This window comes from Heterodontus francisci, chromosome 5 (genome assembly GCF_036365525.1).
Source record: "Heterodontus francisci isolate sHetFra1 chromosome 5, sHetFra1.hap1, whole genome shotgun sequence".
NCBI lineage: Eukaryota > Metazoa > Chordata > Chondrichthyes > Heterodontiformes > Heterodontidae > Heterodontus > Heterodontus francisci.
Genome location: NC_090375.1, coordinates 101,308,668 through 101,331,194, shown reverse-complemented (window position 1 = coordinate 101,331,194; position 22,527 = coordinate 101,308,668). Strand labels below are relative to the sequence as shown.

The following is a 22,527-nucleotide window of genomic DNA, read 5'->3' as shown; positions in this document are numbered from 1 at the left end:
TCTTATGAGGAAAGGTTGGACAGACTGGGCTTGTTTTCACTGGAGTTTAGAAGAGTGAGGGGAGACTTGATTGAAGTTTATAAGATAATGAACGATCTTGACAAGGTGGATGTGGTGAGGATATTTCCTCTTGTGGGTGAGTTCAGAACGAGGGGGCACTGTTTTAAAATTAGATGATGCCCTTTTAGGACAGAGATGAGAAGAATTTTTTTTTGTCAGAGGGTTGTGTAACTTTGGAACTCTGCATCAGAAGGTGATGGAGGTGGGGACATTGAATATTTTTAAGGCAGAGATAGATAGATTCTTGTTAGGCAATGGAATCAAGGGTTATTGGGAGTAGATGGGAGTATGGAATTTGAAACACAAGCAGATCAGCCATGATCTTATTGAATGGCAGAGCAGGTTCGAGGGGCCAAATGGCTTACTTCTGCTCCTAATTCATATGTTTGTATATTCGTATGTACAAGGACAGGGAATTTGGACAGAGATCTGTCCTGCTGGACCTCTGCGCTGCCTCTCAAGACAGTGCCACATCTGTCGCCTCCTGCTAACTTTCTTAGATGTCCGCAGGTATCAAGTAAACAGCTATGGCCAGGATGCCCTTACAGCAGCAAGTGAGATGTAGCCTACAGCACATTCATCTGGGCCGCAGCTGCTCCGAAATTCTGCCCATCCCAATCCTAACAGGTTCCTGCAGGAAAACAGCAACGAGTCACCTTATATCCTTCTTCCTCTGAGGCAACAGTGAGAAGTAACGGAATAAGAATATGAGTATTGCTGAATATAGAGACATTTTGTCAAAGCTTTTCGTCTTGCACTCATCAGGACAATGCACAAGAATACCAATGTAAGGGAAAGTAACAAATTTATACTGTATGAAAAGAGAGTGCTGATTGGTTGGCAAGTGGGCTCTGATTGTGAGAGGCATTGCCACAGAGAATGTACCAGTTCATGGCGACTGACAGTTAACTGCCAAGCTTTGCTTGAAATTTAAATCAGGCAGCTTGACTTTGATTGGTCAAGACATTGCCCTGAGCAATGAACCAGAAAATGGCTATCACTTATTTTGTTTAGCTGAATCAGGCACAATGTGTATACATGTTCTTTCTATCTGCAAAGATCAGTGCTCTGTGAATTCATATATGTAGCTTCAAGCACTTGCAAATATGCCTTACTGCGAGCCTGACTGACAATCTTAATCTGGTTGTCCGCGTAATTCCTAGCACACTGAGGATTATTTAGCAAATGTTGTCCACTTGCAGAATCACATCAAATGTTGGACACTGTGTTTTGAGTTTTGCAAGCTGGTTGGGTATGGCCTGTACCTTGCCCATTGTGAACAGCGGAAGGGACATGTTGTTTGGTACGATCCGCCTGTCTTTGGGGCAAACGGCCTATATACCTAGTATCACACTGTCATTGAAATTCTTTGCAGACAGAAAGAACATGCACATACATTGCACCCCTGTTTCAGCTAAACAAAATAAGTGGCAGCCATTTGCTGGTTAATTCCTCAGGGCAATGCCTTGACCAATCAGAATCAAGCTGCCAGGTTTAAATTTCAAACAAAGCTTGGCAGTTAACTGTCAGTCACCTTAAACTGGTGCATTCTCCATGACAACGCCTCTGCCAATCAAAGTCCACTTGCCAATCAATCAACACTCTCTTCTCATACAGTATAAATTTGTTGCTTTCCCCTTTACATCAGTATTCTTGCAGATTGTCCTGAAGAGTGCAAGACGAAAAGCTTCAACAAAATATCTCTATTTTCAGCAATACTCAAGTTCTGTACTACCAAATGACTATTTAGAATAGGAATAAAAGGATGCATAATTGTAGGCACCAAGGGGAAGCATGGTTCAAAGAAAAAGAAGTGTGGCGCATCGATCTTTTTGCATGAAAATATGGTTACATTACAATGATATGTGCAGTGTTTTTGGAGAATAACAGTGAGGCTATCAGCACTCATCATTAATAAAGTGTAAATTGAACAGCAACTGCCAGCACAGATGCAGTTATTCACAGAGATCAGGAGGTTACCGTCCAAGTTGCTCTGTTCCCCAGAAGATTTATTACATCTATATCTTAATTACTGCCAAACAACCTCTCAGGCGTTGAAAATTATTCTTTTCAGGTTTGGAGTCTCATTCCTTCAGAATAGGAATAAAAGGGAACACAAATTTAATTATTGTTGGAAATCTTGAAAAATTAATACATTTAAATAACTTTTGAAAGTTTTTTCATTCTGTCTCTTTAATCTCTCTCCCTTAACCCCATTTTATTTCCCTCTCTTTATTTTGATTCTTGTACATGATTTGGCATTGAATGAACTATTTTAACTTGCACTCCCTGGTTCAGACTCTGCATGCCTGAATAAGGATTTTTCAATCTTGACTGGTTAAGGAGAGACATAGTAGCTCGCAGCTGTCCACACACACGCCTGTACTGAAATAACTTTCTAATCAGGCAAATTCTAGTGCAAAAGCCTGTAGAAAGTTTGTGGGCAATGTAAGTGTAATGAACAGCTGGTGCCGTTCGTTGACCACAAAATATGAACCATTTTATCAGAAATGGTGGAGCTGGTATTTGTTTCTGATTGTCAAGTATTGTTTTTGTAAAGGGGGAATATGGAGTTAGGGCTGATCTTGCCGGGAGCCATTTAGAAAGATGTCTTGGATTAACTGTCTTCCAGTTGGCAAAAGGTTTCCATCTGAACGTCCTTCTTGCAGCAGGCCTTCATCTGCCTGGTCACCTTACTTCTTTCTTTCTTTCTTTTGGGCCTCCTTATCTCGAGAGACAATGGATACGCGCCTGGAGGTGGTCAGTGGTTTGTGAAGCAGCGCCTGGAGTGGCTATAAAGGCCAATTCGAGAGTGACAGGCTCTTCCACAGGTGCTGCAGAGAAATTTGTTTGTCGGGGCTGTTGCACAGTTGGCTCTCCCCTTGCGCCTCTGTCTTTTTTCCTGCCAACTACTAACTCTCTTCGACTCACCACATTTTAGCCCTGTCTTTATGGCTGCCCGCCAGCTCTGGCGAACGCTGGCAACTGACTCCCACGACTTGTGATCAATGTCACAGGATTTCATGTCGCGTTTGCAGACGTCTTTATAGCGGAGACATGGACGGCCGGTCGATCTGATACTAGTGGCGAGCTCGCTGTACAATGTGTCTTTGGGGATCCTGCCATCTTCCATGCGGCTCACATGGCCAAGCCATCTCAAGCGCCGCTGACTCAGTAGTGTGTACAAGCTGGGGATGTTGGCCACTTCGAGGACTTCTGTGTTGGAGATACGGTCCTGCCACCTGATGCCAAGTATTCTCCGGAGGCAGCGAAGATGGAATGAATTGAGACGTCGCTCTTGGTTGGCATACGTTGTCCAGGCCTCGCTGCCATAGAGCAAGATACTGAGGACACAGGCCTGATACACTCGGACTTTTGTGTTCCGTGTCAGTGCGCCATTTTCCCACACTCTCTTGGCCAGTCTGGACATAGCAGTGGAAGCCTTACCCATGCGCTTGTTGATTTCTGCATCTAGAGACAGGTTACTGGTGATAGTTGAGCCTAGGTAGGTGAACTCTTGAACCACTTCCAGAGCATGGTCGCCAATATTGATGGATGGAGCATTTCTGACGTCCTGCCCCATGATGTTCGTTTTCTTGAGGCTGATGGTTAGGCCAAATTCATTGCAGGCAGCTGCAAACCTGTCGATGAGATGCTGCAGGCACTCTTTAGTGTGAGATGTTAAAGCAGCATCGTCAGCAAAGAAGAGTTCCCTGATGAGGACTTTCCGTACTTTGGACTTCGCTCTTAGACGGGCAAGGTTGAACAACCTGCCCCCTGATCTTGTGTGGAGGAAACTTCCTTCTTCAGAGGACTTGAACGCATGTGAAAGCAGCAGGGAGAAGAAAATCCCAAAAAGTGTGGGTGCGAGAACACAGCCCTGTTTCACACCACTCAGGATAGGAAAGGGGTCTGATGAGGAGCCACCATGTTGAATTGTGCCTTTCATATTGTCATGGAATGAGGTGATGATACTTAGTCGCTTTGGTGGGCATCCAATCTTTTCTAGTAGTCTGAAAAGACCACGTCTACTGACGAGGTCAAAGGCTTTGGTCACCCTACTGCCCTCATGATATTTCCTATTGTACCTCCAAGGTGTGCATGAAGAGTTATCTTTGAACATTATGCATTATGGCGCACACTGCCATGATCTTAGACACCCTGAAAAGGCTATTATTGCAATACTCTTCCTGATTGTTTGAGGTACCCGAAGTGTTCCTTCAGGATGCTTTCTCAATTATTATTCTGGTGGCATCATGGATCTCATTGCAACAGTGTTTCGCTGGTGTTATGGAAAACTGAACCAGTGTCATCAGCCTCTGCTGCAAAGGGTTGACCAGGATCCATTGTTATGAAAAGGCTTCTTTTTTTTTGAGGACTTGTGTTTGAAGACTGTAGAGGTGGATTCCTTTGGAGGACTGGAGTGATTCCATAGATGCTGGACTTTGTTTTTTTTAAAAATATCACTCGAAAGACTTTGTTTAAAAACACTTACTGGAAGTCACATGTCTTCAGCTAAGTAAACAGCAGGTGCCTTCTGACTATGGTAGTTGTTTACAGAGAAGTGAGATGTCAAGATTTATGGTGGTCAAGAGTTGGTTTCATTTTGTTTTGAGTCAGTTAGGGGTCAGCCTGCTAAAACACACCAGTTCATTTTTCTCCACCTCTGAGAAACCCTGACTATCCAGTGTATGATAGCTGAAATTCCTGATACCTCATTTCTCCTGGAAAGCCTGCCAGATTAATCCTCGATGCCGCCTGAAAAGAACTGCTCCAGAAAATCCCAGTGACAGCTGTCTACACATATTTGGGATGCCAGAATAAGGGGATAACTGATATCATTCCATATCTTTTCCTTTTCCTTCAGGAATTAACAAGTATTTGGCCAAAGTATTCTTTTTGTCTTTTTTATTTGTAAAAAGATCTCTGCTGAGAAAACTTCTTTATTTTTTTCTTTAACCGGTATGTGTGGATGTGTGTTGGGCTAAGTTAGAAGGGAACTTTTATATTTCAATCTGTGTTAATGCTTTGCATCTTTACTGAATACACCTTGTTTTGTCATAAATTAGTAATTTTGTTATTTATTAAAGAAACCTGAATGGTGGACTTTATTCTGAAATAAAAATAGAGTATTTCATTGGCTGTATCAGTAACTAGGTAAACATTTAAATATATGTTGTGACCTGTGGAGAAGTGAGACTAGAGAAAGACAGTGTACTCCTCCCACCTCGGTCGTAACACCATCCAGACACTTGTCTTACTGCAGCAATAGAGGTGTTATGGTGGACTGTCTTAAAATGAATTAATTGCGATAGTTTACAAGGAAAAAAGCATTTCAATGAACTATTTGGTAATTGTGGTCCGAAGCTGCCTGCACATTCAGTGAATGGAACCCAAGGAGTTGATAGCATTGTGAAACAGGGCACATATGGGAAAGCTGCAACACAGTAAAAGTGCAGGTCCCTGTTACATTGAAGATGAATATGTATGGAGGAGATAATGTATTGAGCAGCTCCAGCAAACAAGGTACTGTACTTGTCACTTGCTTGATGCATCTGTGTACAGCTATATGGCTAATATTGCAATTGACTCTGGAGGCAGCCTGTCATGATCCTGTTGGGTAGAAGTTGAAAGCAGTGATGACCTTTCCATTCACTGACAGTGCAGTGACTGTGCTGAAGGTGATCTCTAGGTCTCGAATGAGCATGTGGCATAATTCTTGTATTACTTCAAAGTGAAGTGCAGTTTCAGGAAATCATTAACACAAAAGCAAAATACTGAAGATTCTGGAAATCTGAAACAAAAGCAAAATACTGGAAACAATCAGCAGATCTGGCAGCATCTGTGGAGAGAGAAACGTAATTAATTTTTCAGGTCTGTGATCTTTCACCCTCTCTGCCCTAGCCCTGAATTTGCATCTTTCTCTAGTCTCTCTCTTATTTCCCCCATACCCTGTCCAAGCTCATCTTGTCTCTGAGACACAGCTCCTGCTCACTTGACCCTATTCTGAAGGAAGTGCTGACTATTCAACTTCCCTTCCTGGTTCCCATATTAACTGATATTGTTAATGGTTCTCTCTCTTCAGATACTGTCGCCCTTTTCTTCAATTCTGCCGTCATCACCATTCTCCCCAAAAATAGAACCCTTGATCCCTACACCCTTGCAAACCATCAGCCCATTGTAACCTTCCTTTCCTCTCCAAAGTTCTTGAAAGTGCTATTGCCTTCCAAATCTGTATCCATCTTTCCTGGAACTGTGTGAATCCCTTCAATCAGGCTTCTGCCCCGCCACAAGTGGCTCATATCAAAGTCACTAATAACATCCTATGTGACTGTGACAATGGTAAACTATCCCTTCTTACTCTCCTTGACCTGTCTGCAGCCTTTGACAACGTTGAACACCTATCCTCCTCCAACTCCTCTCCACCATTGACTAGCTGGGTGGGACTGCGCTGGCCAGGGTCTATTCTTATCTATTCTGTTGTAACTTGCATTGGCTCTCTTTTCACTTCAGCACTTTTACATCTGGTGCCCCCAAAGATCAATACTTGGCCCTCTCCCATTTCTCATCTAAATGTTGCCCCTTGGCAACATCATCCAAATACACCATGTCAGTTTTCACATGTATGCTGACAACTCTCAGCTCTACGTCACCACCACCTCCCTTTAAATGGTGAGACTGCTTGTTTGACAACCAGCACTCGTTGAGCAGAAATTCCCTCCAGCTAAATATTGGGAACATCGAAGCCATTGTCTTCAGGCCCGCCACAAACTACATTCACTAGCCACCAACTCCATCCCTTTTCCAGGCAACTGTCTGAGGCTGACCCAGACTGGTTGCAAACTTGGTGTCACATTTGACCCTGAGATGAGCCTCCAACCACATGTCCACACAATCACTAAGATGGCCTATTCCCGCTTCTGTAACATTGCCAATTCTGACTCAGTTCATCTGCTGCTGAAACCCTCATCCATGCCTTTGTTGCCACTAAATCTGACAATACCAATGCACTTGTGGCCAGCCTCCCATATTCTACCCTTCATAAACTTGTCATCTAAAACTCTGCCGTCCATGTCCTAACTCACATCAAGTTCCTTTCACCCATCACCCCTGTGCTCGCTATTCTATATTGCATTCTAGTTGAACAATGCCTCAATTTTAAAGTTCCCATTTTCATTTCAAATCCCTCCATGGCCCTGCTCCTCCCTATCCCTGTAATCTCCTTCAGCTCTATAACCCTCCGAGTTATCTGTGCTCCTCCAATTCAGAACTCTTGAGCATCCCCGAATTTAATCACACCACCATTCGCAGCCATGCCTTCAGCTGACAACATCCTAAAGTTCTGGAATTCCTTCCCTAAACCTCTCCACCTCTCTTTCTCTCTTTCCTCCTTTCAGATGCTCCTTAAAATCGACCTCCTTCTTAAGCTTTCGGTCTTCTGTCCTAACATGTCCTTATGTAGTTCAGTGTCAAATTTTGTTTGATAATGCTCCAGTGACATGTCTTGGGACATTTTACTACTTTAGAGGCACTATATAAATATAAATTGTTGTTTTTGTAAACACACATCACAGTTTGTGCACCGGACAATCTGGAAATTAACAAAAAGCAAAGCACCACTTGCTGTGATCAAGCAAGAACCTTTCTGTCAACACTCTAAATGGCCTCCTGAGAGTTGTTCTTCACTTTAAATTAATGTAACATGATACATTCATATTCTATGCAGTGCGATGGATGGATTCAATGAACAGTTTCCTTTGGAAAAGATTCACAGAAGGGAAAATGTAACAATATTTTTAGGTGTGGAAACTGAAACAGAATAGATCAGATAAATCAATTTTGCACATGCCTCCTTTTTATGATGACTGCAAACTTGAACATTCATTTTTGAAACATGTTTTTCACCTTTGGAAACAAATAGGATGAAGTAATAAACTGCTATGTGCAGACAGGAGCCTGCAAATTAATAGAAAGATCACCAAAGTGGTGAAGGATAAGCCAATGAGTTGACTGAAACAAGTGCATAATATTTCATCAAGAAATAAGTATTTTAAGTGCATAAATTTAAATAGTTCTGTGGGTGCTTGCTAGATTCAAGGTAGCTCATTTGATGTAATCTATATAGATTTTAGCAAGGTTTGTGACAAGGTCCCAGATGGCAGACTGATCCAAGAGAAAGTCGCAAGTTGGATCCAAAAGTGGCTCAGTGTTTCCAGTGGGGTTCCAAAAGGCTCAATACTAGGTTCCTTGCTTTTAATGGTATATAACAATGATTTAGACTTAAATGTAGGTGTCATGATTAAAAGCTTTGTTGATGATACAACCATTAGCTGTATGGTTGACAGTGAGGAAAAAAGCTTTAGACTGCAGGTAGATTTCAATGGATTGGTTTGGTGACAGAAAAGTGGCAAATGGAATTCAATCTGGAGAAATGTGAGGTAATGCATTTGGGAGGACAAACAGGGCAAGGGAATATGCAATTAATGGTAGGATACTGAGAAGTGTGGAAGAACAGAGGGTCCTTGGAGAGCATGTCCACAGATCCTGGAAGGTAGAAGGACAGGCAGATAAGGTGGTTAAGAAGGCTTACAGGATATTTTTCTTTATTAGCTGAGGTTATGCTAGGAAAGATACAGTAATATTATTTTAATAAGAATTTGTGGTTGAGACTTGAGAGGCTATCCAACCCAGGAACATCAATAGTCTAAATGAAATACAGGAAGCTCTGCTGTATTCAGGTGAACAAAAAACTGACTGAATCTGATCAACATGCATTACGAAGGCCAAAAGGGCTTTTCAAATGAAAGTAACCTGTGAACAGCTGCAAACTGTTTTCATTACAGATAAACAGAGTCGCTGGTAAAGAAAACACTTTAAGGCTATGGAATGTTTAGCAAAATGCAGAAAAGTCATAAAAATAAGTCAGAATCAATAAACAGACATACTTCAAAGCTACTTTTTACTTTGATGCCAAGTTAGAGCTTTGGGGAAGCTTCATACACATAAAAACATGGAGTCATGGTGTCTGAAAACACAAAGATGAGATTGGCATGTTTTTAAAGATGCTAATTTAGCTGGCCTAAGTGGCCCAATCTGTTTCGAAAAGCTGCGAGAGAGCAACACAAACTGATGCTGATTGATGACATCAGAGTTTGCCTTCTTTTGAAATGCAATGTAACTAGAAATTCTCCAGGCAACAATTTGTGAGAAGTCAGTAATTTATTGTCCTGTGGTTTTACAATGTGTATGTGACCAGGAAAGGATGCTGCTATTATATTTACTGATAAAGATCTTGAAGTCATCTGCAACATCCACCAATGGTGATGAAACTCCTGAAGGAAATGTAAAGATATGCTTATTGTCAAGGCAGTCTCTAATATCATTGTTTAAACAAAGAATTAAATGCTCCATGGGGCAATTGCAGCTTAAGGCAGATTTTGATAGGACAGTATGAAGCTGTCAATGGAACATCCTGCTCACCTTGAAAAGAAAGATATAAAAATCATTGTAAAGGGTGATTTGGTGCTTAAGCCAAGCAACTTGGTCAGTTGCTGAAGAGTGCGATCAATAGGAAATCACTGGTGATCATATGCACAACCCCTTGTAATGTATTTGTGACGAACGGGCATATTACATTGCTAACTGGCATTCCTACTAAACCTAGTAAAGACATTAGTGTTTAATTTGAGCTTTGCGTGCTGTCTAATTATTTCTTGTAATTCTCGTATTTGAACAGTAACTTGTCAAAGGATAGAAGGTTATGTCTTACAGCTAGAACTGTTTAAAACACTAGTTAGGCCACAGCTAAAGTACTGTGTACAGTTCTGGACACTACATTACAGATGTGATCACATTACAGAGGATGCAGAGGAGATTTGTTGCCAAGACTGAAAATGTTTAGCAATGAGGAAGGACTGGACAGGCTGGGGTTATTTTCTTTGGAACAGAGGAGGCTGAGGGGAGATTTAATTGATGTATATAAAATTGAGGGGGTCTAGATAGAATGGATAGGAAGGCCCTATTTCCTTAGCAGAGAGATCAATAACCAGGGAGCATAGATTAAAAATATTTGGTAGAAGGACTGTAGGCGAGTTGAGAAGTTTTTCCACCCAGAGGGTGTTGGAGGTCTACAAGTTGCTGCTTGAAATGGTATTAAAGGTAGAAACCCTCATTGCATTGAGAAAGTACTTGGATAGGCACTAAAATGCAACCCACAAGGTTATGAACCAAGAGGTAGAAAATTAGACTAAAGTGGACCGCTCTTTTTTGCGTGGGGCGGGTGCACAGACACGATGGGCCGAATGGCCTCCTTCTGTGCCGTAAATTTCTATGATTTTGTGATTTAGGACAGCTCCAGTCCCTTAGTATAAGATTGCTATGGTGAACTCTGAAAAGTGGCAGTCAACCAGGTGCCGGTTCGGTTTTACAGAAGATGTACCAAATTCTCCGATCGCCAATGAACGGCTCCAACCGAGCTGCGTCCATTCAGAAGCGTCATCGAGTTGATGTCACGTTAGACTTCAACTGCTGCATCCCAGTAGCAGCAGGGAAACGGAGAGATTGTACCGGGAACACACTGCCACTTGTCAGATCCTGCAGCAAGGATCTCTCGCCCTACATACCTCACCGTGCAAACATCAAAAGTTGAACAGTGAGAAGGTGAGGTTTCTCCTTGCACCGTTAAACAGAAGCTTTCAATCTCGTCTCTTCAATAACCCTGGGTAAGAGTTGGTAATCGGACAAGGCTTTGTTTAATGTCCCTAATAATAATTCTGTATCCTTATCCTTTTTGTCCAGTATTTTCAGTTTTCCTCCGAAGATTGTTATTATTTGTGTATAGATTTCTGCTTGCTTTTATTTTAATTACTTTTACTCTAATTATCCTGCGTTTTTTTCTGTTAAAACAACTGTTATATCTGTAATGAGAAGCTCTATCTTTTCTTGTTTGTCTTTGCTTTTATTTTTGTAGATGCGGCTATGGGTACCCCAGTGGTAATTACTAGGGAAGACATGGGTTCTGAGTGTATGCTGCACTCCTCTGATGAATGTAGCCGTGGCGTTGTCCCAAACAACACTTACCCACCAATTTCTTACTATTGGGAAAACAGCACTGACTTCCTTGACTCTCATAGAAACGGCGCCGTGGGCACCCTTATCCCCATCAGCATCACCGCTGTCTACTCGCTCATTTTTGTAGTAGGTTCGGTGGGCAACTGTCTGGTTATGTATGTGATCGTCAGGTAAGAGGCTTCAGTTCGTTTGTCCCTTTGATTTCCTGAGTAGAATGTTGAAGTTAAAGTTTCGGAAGAATCAAAGGGCGCAGGGAAAATCTAGCGACTGCGTTAAGTGTTAAAGTAAATAGTGACAGGAAAGTAAATTGGTACAAATGTCTCAATGTAAATCAATTACATAGGTGCAACCTTTGTGATGTGGGATTAAAATGGTTCATAGCAGGATGTAGATTAGTAGTCCTTACAGGCACTGCTGTTACAGAGAATTCAGGTTCAATGCAACTTCTGTACTCATTTTATTACTTACCAAAAGGACCAAAGATTTTTGAAAATGACTCAACCAGATTTAATCTCCCTTGTTATCCACTGTTAATGGCTATATTGAAATAACACACATTTAACATAATTAGACGAACATCGATAAACCCTTAAATATGTTAAATGGGACAAAACGACTCGTTTTAGAATTGCAACGCCCCCAGATGGGAGCAATCAGTAGTGTTTCTGGACCGACAGATTAATCCAAGTCCTTGCACAATGATCTGTCTTAAATGCAACTGTAAAAATACATATACATTAGTTAGAGGCTGATGTTGAAACCGTGTTAACAATTTTATGCCGAGAGAGATTCAGGTGTGTTTACAAAAAATACTGCATATGCCGGAAATCTGAAATGAAAGCAGAAAATGCTGGAAACACAGCAGGTGAGGCAGCATCTGACGAAAGGTCATCGACCTGAAATGTTAACCCGACCTTTGTTTTGCCAGCAGTGCTGCCTGACTTGCTGAATGCTTCCAGCTTTTTCTATTTTAATTAAAGATGTATTAATTTGTGTAACGAGTTGGTATGTGAGGCATATCTATTTTATGTTGCACATAAGAGCTGGTATTGTAAAAAGAGATTGCCAATGATGCATGTAATCATACATAAATATGCTCCCCCCTCAATAAACACTAACTTCTCCATTATGTAGAAAGTGGTTCCTTAGAGTGTGCTGTACCCCACTGTCCTAACAATCCAAATCCCAGCTGAAGTTAATCAGCTACTAACGTTGGCTCCAAAATTAATAATGGGGGGTTGAGGGGGTTGGGGGGGGTGGGGGTGGGGGTGGGGAGAGAGAATTTTCAGCTGCTGGCCACCCTTATTCTTGTCTGAAAAATAGGAGATCAGCAGTTGAAAATTGAGGTGGGGGTGGGGCGCTACACCCGAGTGAAGCCCAAAGGCCGCACAGTGCAATTTTCAGATAGGACTGCAAATGGGCAAGCATTATACCTGCCTGTTTGAGGTGAGAAGATGCTTAGATATGTAATTCAGGATCCTTGTTTACAATTTTCTGGCTCACCACCATCTTCTCAAGAACAACTACGGACGGGCAATAAATGCTGGCCTTGCCAATGATGCCCACATCCCATTAACAGCTAAAAAAAGGTCATGCTCTGCCCATTTGTAGCAGGCTCAACAAAAATACTGCAGCCCGCTACTGACCCATGCTCACCATCTTTCCTCCCATTCCAAACTCCACCCTGGGATTGGCTCCTCCCTATTTGGCCTGACCTGCCGGCAGGCTCAGTTTAAGATTGGCTCATTTTCTGCCCTCCCACAACTGGCGAGCTGTAGTGGAGTGGCCCTTTGGTGCCTGCAGCTCTGTCATTACATTCAAATAAGAACTGAACCTCAAAATAGTTTTTGTCTCTCTTTGTGCGGGCTGATTGACCACTCTGCCGACTTTTGGCAGAAGTCAAAACTATTCCTCCCAAGAATGTCCACTGTGAAGTCAATGCGCAGCATTTTCTTTGGATTTTACTATGTTGATTGAATTGAATGATATACCCACACTATGCCAACTGTTCGCTCAATAACAGAACACTTTGCATCTTATAGGGAGGGATATGCTGGGTTTTTTATTCATGAAAGGGATGTGGACATTATTGCAAGGCCAGCAATTATTGTTCATCCCTAATAAAAACAAGAAACACTGGAAATACTCAGCAGGTCTGGCAGCATCTGTGGAGAGAGAGGCAGAGTTAACGTTTCAGGTCAGTGACCCTTCTTCAGAACTGAGTGACTTGCTAGGCCACTTCAGAGGGCAGTTAAGAGTCAACCACATTGCTGTGGATCTGGAGTCACATATAGTCCAGGCCAGGTAAGGACAGAAAATTTGCTTCCCTATGGGACATTAATGAGCCAGACGGGTCTTTGCAACAATCTGGTAGTTTCATGGTGACCATTACTGAAACTAGTTTTTTATTCCAGCCTTATTTAATTAACTGAATTTAAGTTCCTCAGCTGGCATGGTGGGATTTGAACCCATGTCTCCAGATTATTATTCCAGGTCTCTGGAGTCCTAGTCCAGTAAGATAACCACCGCGTTATCGTACAAAAGGTCATACAATCTATACATCCATATGGCCAGGTGTATTTTCCTTTTGATACTAGATAGACCTGGATGATGAATTGCAAGAATGGATATAGCAATGGATATTTGGTGATTATGGCAACAGAGTGGAGTGCACTGAAATTTATTAGAAATTTAAACTTGTGAATATTTGTTTGAATGCATTGAGTTAGCCTTGTATTCCTTGAACAAAAATACCTTGACATTACGTTGTGATATTAGCATGTAAATACTTAGGAGGCAAAATTCAATAGACCCTGAAAACAGGTGCAGGGATCATGATGTGTGACTAATGCACTAAATTCACTGGCACCCAAGATTGTGTGAGGCTGGTTCCAGTTAAAGCTGGCCTGCACTACTTAAAGCCAGCCTGCATCTCTTAAAAAGGAAATGCATTCTGACTGCAGCAGGAACTTTTGTGGAAGAGAGTCTGAGCAGGAAGAAGAGTGAATTATGGTGCAACTAGCGAAAGAGAATGTTCCAAGATTCTTGGATGGTGCACTGGAGTCCTTTGTGGAGGAGGTGGGGAGGAGGAGAGGAGGATTTGTGCTCCCACTGCCACGCTACCAGAGACCTTGCTGTTCCCTGTTAGCCAGCCATCCATGGTTGCTGTCATCCATAGTGAGGTGGAGCAGTCCAAAGCTGGCCTTCTAATGCCAGAGCTGCTTGAAGTTGTCCTTAAGGCCATCTGCAGTCTCCTCCATTGAAAGTCAGTAGCCTTTTCACCAGCTATGCTGCAGCCACTGGGATAGCACTACATAGGAGCATTAGGACAGGCAAAGATACACAGAAGGAATGCATGATTTGTCGACTTTCGCATGCAATATGGCAATGTTTGATTTATAAACTTGGTTTGGAAAGTTTGTTTTGTGGTGGTTTTTATTTCAGTGCTTTAGCCAAGCTGATGCTGTGGTGATCAGTAACAGAGGGAAGGTAAGATATGGGACTGTTGGTGAGTGGGGAATTGGGGTTACATTCACTGGTACCATGTTCAGATTGCACACTGGAGTCATGAGTCGTGTGGTCAGCAATAGCCCTTGTCCACCACTATCTAACCTCTGGTTTGTTGTGGTGGCTGAAATGCAGATGGTGTAATGGACTGTCACAGAATGAAGGCATTTTGATTGCTGCCAGGATACCCACCATTGACCAGCGATACACTGAGTATGGTCACACATCAGCTGGATGTTGAGGGAAGTTGAATGCATTGCTGTTGCAGTCCATCTCAGAATTGACATGTGTGAGGCGTCATTGACTCCCCGTACCATGGGGAAGCCATCAATCCTTGTGAAGTTGGGTACTCACTCGCTTCTCTCTGGCAAGAGAATGAAATGTATTCAGCTCTCTTTGCATAAAGAGCCTCAGTGACCACCCTTATCCAACCATTCACAGTGGACTGGGAAATGTTGCAAAAATTGCTTGTTCCAGCCTGGAAGGAGCCAGACACATAAAAGTTCTTGGCCACAGTCACCTTCACAGCCATTGGAAATACTGTCCTCACCCTCATAGCAGTTTTCTGTGAGCAACTTCTTAGTGAAGCAGAGATGTCTGGCACACTGTTCCTCGCTGAGGTTCAGGTAGGAGAATTCCTCCCTGAATATGCTAGGCAGATATGGCCTCCTTCTAAGAGCTCTTCTCTTTTTCCAGAAGCTTGTCCTGCTCTTTATCACCTAGCTCATTCTATCTGGCATGCTATATTCCAAGGGGAATGCATACTACTGCACTCATGTCTGGGAGCAAGTAGTTTGTGCAGAATCCCTTAAGTCAGAACGAATTTCTTCATGTGCTACACCACTCCCTACAGACTTCAGCAACTTTGAAAAACTCTATAAACTACCAAACGTTTGTACAATTGCAGAAAGAGCCAGTAGAAATAAATGATCAACCAACCTGAAAATAGTTGATAATCCCCTTAAACAGCACTGGTAGGAGGCCCATCCTACTGCTGAATATGTGTTCAGTTGTGCGAGGTTGAGAGAGGGTTTTAGCTGAAGTCTTGAGCTCCAAAATGACAGCGCCATATCATACCAGTGCTACACGCTGATTGACATCATGATCGGTCTACTCTGCATACTTCTGATGAACGATCCCTGTGCGCGTGCTAACGCCCTTACCAATATGGCATTTGGCACAGACAGCTCCAGAAGTGCGTGGTGCATGTGCTGTAGACACCACTTTGGAGGCAAAACAATATCCATCACACAGTTTCAGGTCAGTGACCCTTCTTCAGAACTATCAGTGCAATAAAAACCTACCTTAATGCAGACCTGCTGTTATCTCATTCAGCTTACACTCCATCACCCTTTGCCCAGGTTCACAGCACACAGACAAAGGTGAGGAGCTGCCCAATCCCAACACTAACAGCACATTGAGGGAGCAAGGCTGGACATGACATCTGATTAGGCAGCAAGAAATGAACGGATGACTAAGAACAATAAGTATTATTGCAGAAAGGCTTTATACGTGCAAATTCTAAACATCTGTGAACCCCAAGTGCGTCTAGGTGCTCTTCTTAACAAGCTTATATGTGCTCCGACAAGGTGTGACCCCTGCGCTTGCAGCTGGAATGGAGACAGGCTGATGAGCAGATTGCCCCATAGCCTGGGTTGACCTTGGTGGCTGTTGGCCTCCAGCATTCTGAGGGGGTGCAGGATCCTCCTCTGTTGCCGCAGCTACTGGAGCTGGGGTCACTGGCAGGGAGGCTGAGGAGCTGCTGTCCACACTTGGAGCGCCCTGAGAGAGACTCCCAGAAGGGGAATACAACCGCTGCACCTCTCTTGTGAGGCACCTCCCTGCTGACCTGAGGAGGATGGTGGAGACTCCAGGTGCCTTGTCCCCTCTCGCCTTGCCTCTGCTACATAGAGTTCATGGACAAGTCAATGGCATGCATGTCTGAGCACATCACTGGCATCCACTGACTGGTCTGCTGGAGCTGGCTCTCTATGATCATTGCCAATCTCTCGAAGGAGGAATCCATGCACACATACGCCCGAGACATGGTTTGGACGGACTCCTCCATTGTCGGCTCATGGCTATGCATAGCCACTGTCATCGCTACTAGATTTCTCTTAACTTTTGCTACAACTATAGTATCCCCTGTGTTGCTGACAACTCCAGAGGCTCGCTATCAGCCTGGGGCTCAGCATGAGCCTGGCCTTCCACAGTCCTCCGACTGTCCGTGAACTCGGCTGTCACAGCCTCTGTCAGCTACTCGGGCATGTCTGTGATGTGCTCACCAGCTTGTGACCCTGAAGCTACTTGCGAATACATACCCACCAGTGAGAGTATCTGTGCTGGTGGAGGGTGCAGGGGAATGATGTGAGGGTGCACCCTCTGAGGATCCCCCCTCCTCCTCACAGGTAGAATAACGACATCCCTGGTCTTCGTGGCAAAGCGTCGTTCAGGAATACTGAGACCTGCATGAAAGAACACAAACATTTAGGGGTTAAGGGTTTCACATCTCCTCATCCCAACCATATCTGATATAGAGCTCCATATGTCCAGTGATGGATACATGAGCACTATGCTTCATGTGTCGACCAGATGCACCCTTGCGCCCCTACAATCATTCACTCACTCTCTTGGGTTGACACTCCTGTCTCGCCATCAACAATTGCTTGGCCGCCCTGTGACCCAGACAGTTCCAGGGCCTTCTCCTCTACCAGGGTCAGAGCACGTATGTCTGGGGTGCCACCATCAGTCTTGGCCCATTCCTTGTTATTGTGTGCCTGTTTCTCCTGCAAACAAAAGGAGGAACACTGCTGGTTTTCCCACGAAGACTGGCACAATAACTTATGCAGTTGGCAGCCCCTCGGCCCATGATGGCGGCTTCCAAATGCCTCCTCCATGCATCCGCTCTCAAGGGATGTGGTGGGGGTCAGCAAAGACAGCTGTGGCCGAGATGCCACCATGCATTTGATAGGACATGCTGCTGCCACACCCACTTGCCTCAGCCTGGGTGCTTACTCCCTCCCCATCTAGCGCACCATCCCGCAATGCCCATGCAAGCCCCAAAGAGGGGAGCGGCATGGAGGACTCAGCCTTGTGGAGCCTTGACCCGTTTGCGGTGCTGCACCCATTTCGGGGGTGATCCTTGGCTGCTGACTTTCTCTGCACTCTCTGTCCAGGCTTACATGGTTAGGTGGGATACTCTCTTCCTTCCATCCCTTGGGAACAAACCTCCCATCTTGCCATTGCAGCCTGGTGGAGAAACTGCAGGGAGCATGACTAAATCGTGACGCCACCCAGTGTTTTCCCTTTGCTATGGTGGCAGCAGGCTCCTGGTTCGCCCATTGCATCTTCTCTTCAGAAGCAGGAGTGCAGGGGTTTTTACTTCAGGCACAGTGCTGCAGGAATCATCATTTGAGGCACAGGGGTGCAGTGGGGTTCAGTTCTGCCACAGGGCTCTTCAGCACTCCTTCAGCAACAAGGAACAACTGCAAGCAGAGCTGGCAGTTCTTTAAAGATGGCGCCAGCACCTGCTGTTCAGGCAGGTGACTGCACTATCGGTGCCTCATTGCTTGCCCCTGGTCGTCAATTGGACAGGCCCCTCACCTCATTAATTGGTCGGCTGCTGCGTGATAGTGTTCGGCTGGCCGCATGTGGCTCGTGCAGCAGTGGCACCCGCTTCCAGTGCTGCCGCCATTACCCATGCTGTCCAAATAAAATTCTGCCCACCAACTCCAGTTCTGCTAAATGGCAGATTCTGCCTCCACTACACTGTCTAACCACAGCACTCCACTCCAGTTCTGCCTAACTCCAGAACGCTCCTCTAGTCGAAAACGAGACTCGCGAATGATATGTTGCCTCCCAGGTGCACGGGTCAGGGATGTCTCAGATCGGCTGCAGAATATTCTGAAGGGGGAGGGTGAACAGCCAGTTGTCGTTGTGCACATAGGCACCAATGATATAGGTAAAAAACGGGATGAGGTCCTACAAGCAGAACTTAGGGAGTTAGGAGCCAAGTTAAAAAGTAGGACCTCAGAGGTAGTAATCTCAGGATTGCTACCAGTGCCACGTGATAGTCAGAGTAGAAATGAAAGAATAGTCAGGATGAATGCGTGGCTTGAGAGATGGTGCAGGAGGGAGAGGTTCAGATTTTTGGGACATTGGGACCGGTTCTGGGGGAGGTGGGACTATTACAAATTGGATGGTCTACACCTGGGCCGGACTGGAACCAATGTCCTTGGGGGTGCTTTTGCTAACGCTGTTGGGGAGGGTTTAAACTAATGTGGCAGGGGGATGGGAACCAAATGAGGTCAGTGGAGAGTAAGGATGTAGTAACTAAAACCTGTCAGGAACTAGATAATGAAGTCAGCGTGACTAAGGGAAAGAGTAGGCAGGGAGCAGATGATGAAAGCAAAGGGACTGGTGGTCTGAGGTGTATTTGTTTTAATGCAAGAAGTGTAATAGGTAAGGCAGATGAACTTAGGGCTTGGATTAGTACCTGGGAGTATGATGTTATTGCTATTACTGAGACTTGGTGAAGGGAAGGGCATGATTGGCAACTAAATATCCCAGGATACCGATGCTTCAGGCGGGATAGAGAGGGAGGTAAAAGGGGTGGAGGAGTTGCATTACTGGTCAAAGAGGATATTACAGCTGTGCTGAAGGAAGGCACTATGGAGGACTCGAGCTGTGAGGCAATATGGGCAGAACTCAGAAATAGGAAGGGTGTGGTAACAATGTTGGGGCTGTACTACAGGCCTCCCAACAGTGAGCATGAGATAGAGGTACAAATATGTAAACAGATTATGGAAAGCTGTAGGAGCAACAGGGTGGTGGTGATAGGAGATTTTAATTTTCCCAACATTGACTGGGATTCACTTAGTGTTAGAGGTCTAGATGGAGCAGAATTTGTAAGGAGCATCCAGCAGGGTTTTCTAGAGCAGTATGTAAATAGTCCAACTCGGGAAGGGGCCATACTGGACCTGGTGTTGGGGAATGAGCCGGGCCAGGTGGTTGACGTTTCAGTCGGGGACTACTTTGGGAATAGTGATCACAATTCCGTAAGTTTTAGAATACTCATGGACAAAGACGAGAGTGGTCCTAAAGGAAGAGTGCTAAATTGGGGGAAGGCCAACTATACCAAAATTCGGCAGGAGCTGGGGAATGTAGATTGGGAGCAGCTGTTTGAAGGTAAATCCACATTTGATATGTGGGAGGCTTTTAAAGAGAGGTTGATTAGCGTGCAGGAGAGACATGTTCCTGTGAAAATGAGGGGTAGAAATGGCAAGATTAGGGAACCATGGATGACTGGTGAAATTGTGAGACTAGCTAAGAGGAAAAAGGAAGCATACATAAGGTCTAGGCGGCTGAAGAAAGACGAAGCTTTGAAAGAATATCGGGATTGTAGGCGCAATCTGAAACGAGGAATTAAGAGGGCTAAAAGGAGTCATGAAATATCTTTAGCAAACAGGGTTAAGGAAAATCCCAAAGCCTTTTATTCATATATAAGGAGCAAGAGGGTAACTAGAGAAAGGATTGGCCCACTCAAGGACAAAGGAGGAAAGTTATGCGTGGAGTCAGAGAAAATGGGTGAGATTCTAAATGAGTACTTTGCATCGGGATTCACCGAGGAGAGGGACATGACGGATGTTGAGGTTAGGGACAGATGTTTGATTACTCTAGGTCAAGTCAGCATAAGGAGGGAGGAAGTGTTGGGTATTCTAAAAGGCATTAAGGTGGACAAGTCCCCAGGTCCGGATGGGATCTATCCCAGGTTACTGTGGGAAGCAAGAGAGGAAATAGTTGGGGCCTTAACAGATATCTTTGCAACATCCTTAAACACGGGTGAGGTCCCGGAGGACTGGAGAATTGCTAATGTTGTCCCCTTGTTTAAGAAGGGTAGCAGGGATAATCCAGGTAATTATAGACTGGTGAGCCTGACGTCAGTGGTAGGGAAGCTGCTGGAGAAGATACTGAGGGATAGGATCTATTCCCATCTGGAAGAAAATGGGCTTATCAGTGATAGGCAACATGGTTTTGTGCAGGGAAGGTCATGTCTTACCAACTTAATAGAATTCTTTGAGGAAATGACAAAGTTGATTGATGAGGGAAGGGCTGTAGATGTCGTATACATGGACTTCAGTAAGGCGTTTGATAAGGTTCCCCATGGTAGGCTGATGGAGAAAGTGAAAGCGCATGGGGTCCAAGGTGTACTAGCTAGATGGATAAAGAACTGGCTGGGCAACAGGAGACAGAGAGTAGTAGTGGAAGGGAGTTTCTCAAAATGGAGACATGTGACCAGTGGTGTTCCACAGGGATCCGTGCTGGGACCACTGTTGTTTGTGATATACATAAATGATTTGGAGGAAAGTATAGGTGGTCTGATTAGCAAGTTTGCAGACGACACTAAGATTGGTGGAGTAGCAGATAGTGAAGGGGACTGTCAGAGAATACAGCAGAATATAGATAGACTGGAGAGTTGGGCAGAGAAATGGCAGATGGAGTTCAATCAGGGCAAATGCGAGGTGATGCATTTTGGAAGATCCAATTCAAGAGTGAACTATACAGTAAATGGAAAAGTCCTGGGGAAAATTGATGTACAGAGAGATTTGGGTGTTCAGGTCCATTGTTCCCTGAAGGTGGCAACGCAGGTCAATAGAGTGGTCAAGAAGGCATACGGCATGCTTTCCTTCATCGGACGGGGTATTGAGTACAAGAGTTGGCAGGTCATGTTACAGTTGTATAGGACTTTTTTTCGGCCACATTTGGAATACTGCGTGCAGTTCTGGTTGCCACATTACCAAAAGGATGTGGATGCTTTGGAGACGGTGCAGAGGAGGTTCACCAGGATGTTGCCTGGTATGGAGGGTGCTAACTATGAAGAGAGGTTGAGTAGATTAGGACTATTTTCATTAGAAAGACGGAGGTTGAGGGGGGACCTGATTGAGGTGTACAAAATCATGAGAGGTATAGACAGGGTGGATAGCAAGAGGCTTTTTCCCAGAGTGGGGGATTCAATTACAAGGGGACACGAGTTCAAAGTGAAAGGGGAAAAGTTTAGGGGGGATATGCGTGGAAAGTTCTTTACGCAGAGGGTGGTGGGTGCCTGGAACGCTTTGCCAGCGGAGGTGGTAGACGCGGCATGATAGCGTCTTTTAAGATGTATCTAGACAGATACATGAATGGGCAGGAAGTAAAGAGATACAGACCCTTAGAAAATAGGCGACAGGTTTAGATAGAGGATCTGGATCGGCGCAGGCTTGGAGGGCCGAAGGGCCTGTTCCTGTGCTGTAATTTTCTTTGTTCTTTGTTCAAAGCCCAAGACAGCTGAACCTCATGAACTCTCTCTCCCCAGTAATGCTCAACATCAGGGAGGAAAGATTGAATTTGGCCTGATATTAGGCATGGGGATCACGGTGTATGATTGCCGTGTGTCTGGTCTCATTGAGGCAGGCAGCATGCAAAGTTTGTGCTGCCTGCTCATCTAAATGATTACAGTGTGCAGCCCAGCACGAAATGCACTGCTGCCTGGCTGTACACTCAGCAGGGGGCCCAGATGCGTGTGTGGCTAGCATGACACACAGCTCGTCTGGACCTCCTAAAGACAGCCTGTCCCTCTTGAAGGCGACCTGCACTCATGCAACAGAAGCTGCTGCAACTGGCTCAAGAAGGCTTGGCTGGAAGGTACAGGACAGCAAAAAAAGGCAACAGGCCAGAGAGTTGGCTCCCAAGTTTCTTGATGCATTGCTAGAGGCCTCAGTGATGGAAATCAAAAGATTCCACAGGGAGCCAGGAGGCCCTCAAGGCAAACCCTGAGAAGAGAATGGGAGCAGTTGACCAAGGGAGTCAATTCCCAGAGTCTGGCCCCAAGGACCTGGCTGCAGTGCCAGAAAA

The 22,527-nt window shown here is 44.6% G+C and overlaps 1 protein-coding gene across 1 annotated transcript in view; it reads left to right on the top strand.

Moving 5' to 3' along the window:
• Positions 1 to 10,711: 10,711 nt before the first annotated feature.
• The window catches only part of LOC137369576 (delta-type opioid receptor-like), a 31,574-nt gene continuing 19,758 nt past the window's right edge, over positions 10,712 to 22,527 (top strand). The window contains exons 1-2 of the mRNA XM_068030867.1: positions 10,712 to 10,781; positions 11,030 to 11,300. Coding sequence (XP_067886968.1) covers positions 11,038 to 11,300 — 263 coding nt within the window. The 5' untranslated portion in view covers positions 10,712 to 10,781; positions 11,030 to 11,037. The remainder of the gene's footprint in view (positions 10,782 to 11,029; positions 11,301 to 22,527) is intronic.